This window comes from Carassius gibelio, chromosome A13 (genome assembly GCF_023724105.1).
Source record: "Carassius gibelio isolate Cgi1373 ecotype wild population from Czech Republic chromosome A13, carGib1.2-hapl.c, whole genome shotgun sequence".
Lineage (NCBI taxonomy): Eukaryota > Metazoa > Chordata > Actinopteri > Cypriniformes > Cyprinidae > Carassius > Carassius gibelio.
The window spans coordinates 5759829-5768843 of record NC_068383.1 but is presented as its reverse complement, the minus strand read 5'-3'; the positions used below and the strand labels follow the sequence as shown (position 1 = coordinate 5768843).

The 9015-nt window shown below is 35.5% G+C and overlaps 1 protein-coding gene across 1 annotated transcript in view; it reads right to left on the bottom strand.

Annotated features, from left to right (window-relative positions):
- LOC128026575 (protocadherin-15-like) overlaps positions 1-9015 on the bottom strand; it is a 174287-nt gene that overhangs the window by 98986 nt on the left and 66286 nt on the right. The window contains exons 6-10 of the mRNA XM_052613836.1: positions 7949-8068; positions 7691-7801; positions 4842-5012; positions 351-459; positions 1-70 (exon numbers count right to left, since the gene is read on the bottom strand). The exon at positions 1-70 is cut by the window's left edge and continues 43 nt beyond it. Of these exons, the coding sequence (XP_052469796.1) occupies positions 1-70; positions 351-459; positions 4842-5012; positions 7691-7801; positions 7949-8068 (581 nt within the window). The remainder of the gene's footprint in view (positions 71-350; positions 460-4841; positions 5013-7690; positions 7802-7948; positions 8069-9015) is intronic.

The following is a 9015-nucleotide window of genomic DNA, read 5'->3' as shown; positions in this document are numbered from 1 at the left end:
GCCTTCAGCAGCCGCAGCTCAGCCGTGCTTCTGTTGAGTGAGAAGAATTCTGGGTATGTAGCAGGCTGACCTGAAACGCAGTACAGAGAGAAACACAAAACTTGTGCTATTATCTGATTCATGCCATTATTTATACTAAGCTATTGAATACATAAAAAGGGAATTTCCTATTTTCTCTCTGAACTTATACAGTCTGCTGTTTTAAAGACAACAACAGCACATCCTTTTTAACCCTAATTAACATATTTATTAAACAACTGAGTCTCTCGTTTAAATGTATGGAAACATTGGTTAAGAGTGCAGTTGTTTATACTGTGTATTGTGTATAATACTTCAATTGAAGTAGCTACCAATCAGAAGGAAGTACAAGATTCCGGGTCTGTCTGAGGGCGGCTGGATGTTTCTGTCCTGGTCGATGGCTCGAATGGGAGGACTCACATTCAGAGGGTTCAGTTTACTCTGGTAAAAAGGAGACATGAATAAATGATTATGGGGCAAACAGAAGATCAAAGTTGACTAAATGATTTGAATGTGTAATTTCAGTATCTTTTTATATCAGTGGTTTCACCCTAGTCTGGATTTAAACGTTTTATCAAATCCAAGACCAAATAATCTGAACTGTCCTGTCATTTTATATCTCTGTAACAATTCACAATAAGGTCAAATTAGTTCAATTAAGTTAATGTATTAATAAATAATACAATTATTAACCCAAAAATCTGCTGAAAATGTATTCCCCCGTGTATTTGCTTGTGGATTATTGTGATGTTTAATCAGCTGTTGTGACAAAGCTAACACGTAAATAAAAGATTTTGAGATCTCCATAAAGTCTCAAGCTTTGAAACAGCATCGACTGAGGCTAAAAGCAAAGCTCTTGGGACACTTAATTGTATTAATCTGTGTTCTGCAGATGAGTGTGCATTTCGTGCAGACAAATACGGCCTCTAACAGATATGATAATATGAAGCATCTCCTTTGGGATGGGACTTCATTAAAATGGCAGCGTAAACACAGAAGCTCAATGTTAAACATGTAAGCACAGTAAATCAGAATTCTTGCCCACCTGAGACATTTAGAAGTACCCATAATCCCCCCCTCCAGCAGGCATTAGACCGATTAATCTGTGCCTAGAGACAGGAAAAAGACTCTCGAACCATATCCCAGCTCTAATTGTGAAATATGTGACCTCATTAATTACCACTATTCCTGCCAAAGGAAATGAAAGAGAATCTATGTTGGGAATGGAACTGTAGCATAATGCTTACTGCATACTGCACAGCACACACTGACTACGGGCCAGTATTGTTTTAAAATAGTATCTGAAAAAGAATGCATCATGCATTGATACAGGATGTGTTTACTATAACTTATTAAAATATAAAATACTCTTGAAATTCCTGCAGTACCATGTGCAGTATGTGAACTTTTAGTTTGTACTGTAGTAGAGAATAAATGAAAGCCACAGCTGAATTAAACATGCAAGGTATTGATTATGTGACAGAATGTAGCATAAAACTTTTTAAGTAGTTTCATAATGCACCAACTCAGAACGTTACAGTTATTTCAAACAGTAATTTGCTAGATTGCTGTCACATGATCTCATTATCATGTTTAATTTAGTTAACAAGATGAGATATAAATAAATAAATAAATAAGGATATACTACAATTATAGTTTGTGGTCAGTATAATTATTATTATTATTATTATTTTTAAGAACTTAATAATTACTAATTAATAATAATTTCTTATTAAGTAAGGGGATTTTTTTAACATTTCTATTTGAAATAAATACTGTTCAGTTCTTTAGAATATCAAAGAATCCTGAAAAAAGTCTCACAGTTTCCATATAAATTTTAAGCAGCACAATTGTTTTCAACATTGATAATAATAAGAAATCTTTCTTGAGCAGCAAATCAGCAAATCAGCATATTAGAATGATTTGTGAAGGATCATGTGACACTGAAGATTGGAGTAATGATGCTGCAAATTCAGCTTTGAATCACAGGAATAAACTACATTTTAATATATATCAAAATGCAAAACAGTTATTTTAAATTGTAATAATATTTCATAATATTTTTGTTTTTACTTTTTAGTTTACTTTTTAATGCAGCTTTGATGAGAAATTAAATATTTTTTTATTTGCTTCTTAAAATACAATTTAATTTAACTTTTGACAGATTCAATAAAATTTTAATAATAATAATAATAATATAAATAAGAATAATATGTTTTCATATTTTTTCTTTTATGATTGCTCAGAAAATGTGGATACTATACAGGCCTACTGTAGAAAAAGTAGTGTGCTACTCCAAACACTGTTAGAGTACTGTAGATTAACAGAATGAATGTAAAATGGATTTCCTCACACACTAATCCTTTATAATTTTCAAGATAATCAGAGAACAACAGGAAACGCAAAAAGAGATTGTTTGTGTGAAAATGAATTGCAGCAGGCAGAATGCAAAAAGGAAAGTGAAAGAGCTCGAAATGAATCAAATCTGCAGCACATTTATTCAGTGCAGAAATTGGCAGCAGTTGGGAGTGCAGCATTTGCAGTGGAAAAGCATGAATTACGGCAGTCCCCCCTGAGCAAAGATCAGCCGTGGCTGTATGTGCTGGACTCTCTCTTTTTTTTTTTTCTCTCCATGTGGTTTGGTTCCATTATGATCCATCTCCTCAAAGGTCTGCCCACCCAAACACACCTTAGCTGGGGTCTGATTTCATTATAGCTTCACATCTTGGCTTTGATGGGTGGTGAACCCTGTGGTTTTATTGAGGGTCTCATCTCGCTTTGTCTCTACTTCCCTCTCCCTGATCTCATTTAATCTGTACCAGCTAACTTTCATCAGCCACATCTTTCTCATCGAAATCCCTCGTTTCTTACCCTTCCTGCTCTTGCTGTATGATAATCTCATATTTAGGCAAGTACAGGTCGGTAGAGCAACGATTGTGATGGGAAATATGAAAGGACTGACATTTAACCGGTGTAGGGTCAACAAAACACAAACAACAAAATAACACAATTACTGAGCTTTAAACTTGAGCGTGTCCATACAACATCCAGTGAAGACATCAAAATGTCCTTCTAGTGTCCCTCAAACAAGACATGAGATAACAAAATGTTATGTTATAAACATTACCGGACTCTCTAAAAAACTCTGAATTCTGAATTCTTCAGTTAAACATGCTTATATAGCAACATGGTTAAATGTGAATTTTTTTTTTTATACCATTCACCATTTATCATTTTATTTTATACAATCACAAGTTTAAAGGGGTCATGTGATGCAGTTTCAAGCTTTCCTTTCTCTTGGGAGTGTTACAAGCTGTTTGTGAAATGATCAGATTCCTAAAGTTGCAAAGACTAAAGTCTCAAACCCAAAGAGATATTCTTTATCTAAGTTAAGAGTCATCCACGCCCTCCTAAAACGCCTCGTTTAAACACACCCCACATGTTTACATCACTGTGTGGGAAGATTTACATAACACCGCCCAAATGTTCCGCAAAGAAAGAAGGTGTAACTCTGATTCTCGCTGCAGTATTTCTGCTGCAGCCGTCGCCATGTCTTGGAGACGATGTGTTTCGTTGTGAAAGGTAAACTATTTATTTTGGTATTCCAAAATTGGACACATCAAGAAATCAGTGGTTAAGTTGTATTTACAACACTCTTCCAGAACGGTTCAACCCCAAATATCAGTGTGTGTTCAACGCATTTTACGGAGGACTGTGTCCTGATCCTGGGAGAATAGCCTACAATGCTGGCGCTTCTGACTCAGAGTTTCTAAGTACGTTTTCATATTTAAAGAATTTCCCAATGATGATTCAAACACAAGTTTTAAGCAGTGTAGAGTAGCGCTTGTTTGTTATTTCTCCGATCACAAATCCAGACATGGTTTTATGTTTACGCGGAGCGATGAAACGCAATCCATGAAAAGACAGTATAACTTATTATAATCAGTAATTATGTCCCCACTGGATGCAACAAATGCCTCTTTTATAACGGGTTTTATTGTTTTTGTATTGTCACACCTGGACACAGCATCACAATATGGTAAGGGCTGTAACATTTCTGTCACATGCTTGAGGTATTCGGACAATCATAATGCACTGGATAGCTGGCCAATCAGAGCATATCTCGCTTTTCAGAACAATGAGCTTTGTAAAAATCGATGCAGAAATTCGGGCATAGAGGAGCAACAATAATTGGGAAATATGTGGAAAATAATGTGGTTTTTTTTTTTACCCTAAATCGCATAAACATATTTCATTACACCAAATACACAAAATAATGTTCTTTATTAGCAACGTGACATGAACCGTTTAAGGTAAGCATTTATTTTTCCTAAAAAAAATAGTATTTTTAATGGATCTATAGTGACAGGAAAGACATCTGTCCAAAAAAATAAGATACATTCAGAATAAATGCTGTCCTTTTAAATTAAAAAATGGTGCTCAGTTTGCACAAAAATATGAATGTTTCTTGAGTACAAAATTAGCATTACTGAAAGATAACGTGAGACTGAAAATTCAGCTTTGCCATCACGATACATTTTAAAATATTAAGTTATTTTAAATTACAATATTTTTCTGTTTTTACTTTTTATAATCAAACAAATTAAACTTTTGTGGTCATATGTGACCTTTAAAAAACATTTAAAAAATCGTACTGCTCCCAAACTTTTGAATGGTAGCAAACAATCAATGAACGGTCCATAGGCTTGCTTTGGACCTGTTTTTTTTTTTTTTTTTCCCAGCAAGAGATCCAGTAGGAAAATAAATATATCAAGTGAATATTCAGCATTTAAATACCTCTGAGGTTCTCTGCAAGGTCTTACCGGGTCAGTGAGCTCAGGAATGGCCAGACGGTATGTGATAGGGTTACAGTCCTGTGTGTTGTTGACCAGAACACATGGGAGGAACATGGGACCCAGATCATCTCCATCCGAAACATCCAGAGTAAGAGTAGTGGTTGCCGTGCGACGAGTTCCCGGAAACGGAGCCCGGTCCTAAAAAATAATGTTACCATAGATACAAACTTTTATATATTTTTAAATATTTAAACTTAATCAACTAGTCTTTTTATTATTATTATTAAATAACCAACAGGTAGGAATCATAAAATGTAGTGTAATGTAATTCTCCAAACTTTAATAATTGACTTAACCATTTCCAACACTTAGGGTCTAAATAAAATGTGTATCATCCATATCAAAGCCAACTCTGCTGTTCTGTATTTCCCTTCAATAAGATTTCAGAGAGAAAGAGAAAACACAGTAACAAAACCAATCCCCTCATTTTCCACATCCTGAAATGATTCCATTTTCTTCAAGGAGAGCTGTTGCAGCCTTGATGTAGAGCATTTATTTGAGCCATTTGGCTCTCTGAATACATGTTCACGGCCTCTGGGGTCTAGACACCCTCACAGGGATGCTGTTCTAGACGGGTTTGGAGCTAGTTGTGTATGCAGCTCATGTGAGGGTGGAGGGACGCATTTGGAAGTGAATCAGGATGCTTGTTATTCAGTGACAGATATAGGGAGGTGCCTTGAATATTAAAAAGTGCATTGTGCAAAGTGGCAACCTAACAGGCCCAGACTGCTTGACCAAAAAGTCAAGGTTATTTTTTGTAATCTACAGTAAAGGTTACAGAGTAAGCAGTCATTTAGCAGACATCTTTATCCAAAGTGACTCACAGCTCATGGCTCACTCCTTACTGGGATCAGATCGGTAACCCTTTACTACCACAAGTTTATGAACATTTTAAGGTTGGTCTGACTTTAATGCAATGTTGTGGGTTGTAAACAAGTTAAGGTCTATAAACAACCTTAACAACATCAAAAACTGTGTATATAGTAATACTGAAAGCTTTTATTTTTAGCAGTGTTTCTAGGTTTACTTCTGGGTAGGTGATCGTATGTGTTATGCACAATAAACCATCAAAAGAAAACTCTAATATTCTCAAATGCACACTCGTAAATGCAAAAAACTTGCAAAACGTAATCTTGCAAGTACAAATTCAAATTAAAAAAAAAAAACACAAATGTAAGCCCAAAAACCGTGACACATAAACTTTCAAATACAAATTAAAAACCATACATTTACAAATAGAAATTCAAACCAAGTAATGTCATGCCCCTGGACTCATTATGTTGTGTTTTTTCTCCATGTGTTCCATGTCCCATGTTTATTGTGTCATTATGTTCAGGAGTGTCATGTAATTACCCTCATTAAAGTTTCCTTTATAAATTGCATTCAGTTCAGTGTTTGATTGTCCGGTCTCGTCGATGTGTATGTGTGTTTCTGCCTTCTCCCTATAGATTATCCCTATGTGGATTATTAAAGAATTTGTATCGTCATCCTTCTCGTTACGTGCTTCTTTACAAACATAGGGGCAGTTGTGGCCTAATGGTTAGAGACTTGGACTTGTAACCCAAAGGTCACAGATTCGAGTCTCTGTGCTGGCAGGAGTTGTAGGTGAGAGGGAGTGAATGAACAGTGCTCTCTTCTACCCTCAATACCCATGACTGAAGTGCCCTTGAGCAAGGCACTGAACCCCCAGTTGCTCCCCGGGCGCTGGATCTATATCTGCCCACTGCTCCGGGAGTGTGTTCACTTCTCACTGCTGTGTGTACACTTGGATGGGTTAAATACAGAGCACCAATTTGGAGTATGGGTTACCATACTTGGCAAATGTCACGACTTTCATTTCACTTTCAAACTCAAAAATGTAAAGTCTAAAATAAAAATTCAAATCCATAAACTCAAAAATGCAGTAAAAAACTTGAAAGCACAAATTCAAACCAATTAACTTATAAACTCACAAGCACAATTTTTTTAACTTCTCAAGCATAAACGCGCAGCACAAATTCAAAATGATGAATTCTCAAACGCAGACTCAAAAACTGTCCAGCGTAAACCCTTCAATCCTATACACTCACAAATGCCAATTCAAAAACTCAACCAGTAACAAACCAGTAAGCTCACATATTCAAAGTCAAAAACTTTCAAATGTGTACTTGGAAGTACAATTCAAACTTATAAACCCTTCACTGCAAACTCAAAAACTCTCAAATGCAAACTCAAACAGGTGAACTCAACAACTCTCAAAGGTAAACTCGCAAGTACAAATTCAAACTCGAAACCTCACAAACGCAAACTCAAAAACACTCATATGCAAGTTCAAATACTCTCAAAAGCGAACTCACAAACAAACCTAAACTCTCAAATGCACATTCACAAATGCACTTAAGTCACTAGTGCTCTTAAACAAAGACAACAATGCTAAAACTGGAGTTAAAAAAAAAATTTTTCTTTGTAGCTAAACAAATAAATATCACAAAAATGCAAATAAATAAATACAGAAAAAAACAAACTAACAAATAAATAAATAAGCACATTTACCTGGTGTTGCATGGTTAGTTAAGTGATTTTTCCCACACTAGTCTCACGATGAACATCTGTAATGTTTAAGCTTTATGGCTGTATTTTCAAAACTGATTTATTTCTTTAACATTTATCTCAGCATTGGGCCTTATCCAAAACACATCACCAATCTTTTGTGCTGTAAGTGCATTATTGCAAACACAATTTCCAAGGTTATATGTGGTAATCAACAACATGCTACTCCTCTTAAATGTATTAAAGTGTAAAGGAACAACATCGTATGATGGTGAAGGATATCTTACATTGGCCTGGACTATAATTAGATAGCGAGTTCTCTCCTCATAGTTCAGCCGCTCTGCCAAAACAATGTTACCAGACAGAGTCCCAGCAACACGCACAGTCCTGTTTGACATCTGAGACAGACAAACAGAGGAAGATTGCACTATTTTAAATAAAACATAACAGTTTGAAAGTTCACCCATAAAGTCACTGCTTTAATCATTAATTATATGAAGAACTTGAGTGTAGCTTCAGAGGGTTTGTTTGATTGGATGAAGTACCGGGTCATTTGGGTTGTACTGAATGGCATATTCGATCTGTCCGTTTGGTCCATCATCGATGTCCGTGGCTCCGTTGTTTCCTGAGAAGCCAGTGAAGATGGTGGTACCGACAGGAGTGAGCTGGAGAGATATCATTAAAAAAAAACACATGAAACAAACATCAGACACTGGCTATATGCTTGTGTAACAACACAGAAACTCTGACAGGCCTCAGATGTGACCCATCTGACCCATATAATGTGTGGGTATGTGTGTTCCTTCTGAAACCCTTTAGTGGACAGACTAGACATGGACAAGAGAGGAAGAAAGAAAATACAAATAAAACAAAAAATAAAGAGAAGAAAACAAAAAAACTAAAATCAAAATGGAAGGAGAGAGAGCAAAACCTGCACATAAACCTGGAAACAAATACAAATGACTGATATGAAAATAACAGGTTAGGGTCTTTCCACAGCTGTGGTGGCATTTCCATCTGCTATGTTTCTGGAAAGCAAATTGATTAATCCTATATTTAACCTACTGTGCTATATTAATGAATTTCTCTTTCTTATTACATAGAAGGTCTCATTAAACAATTGTAGGATATTGTATTTTAACCCATACATTTTTTTAATATTATATTTGTATATTATTTTAATTTGTCAAATGTATTTTACAATAAATAGTTTGTAGTTTTAGCAATACAAATATTTAGTATTATAGTATATATATTTGTGTGTGTGTGTCTGTGTGTGGGCCGATTTAAAGCATATTTCAGACTTTCAATTTTTTTTTTTAAATTATTGTCAAAAAGTGACAATACTGATAAGATATTACTTACTAAAAGAGTTTTAAACCAAATGTTTAGGAAAACAACCTGACAATCTACTAATCTCATCTTGCTTGGAATACTGAGGTGAATGTCAGCATCTCGAGGATTGAAATTCACACGTGAAACCTCATACAGTATCAGTCTGCCTCTGGGACTGCAAATCACCCGGAAAACCCAGGAACCAAGCCACGGCCAAATCAAAAGCAGCTCACATGATCACATTTACCCCCAAATGCAAAATACCACTTGATACTCT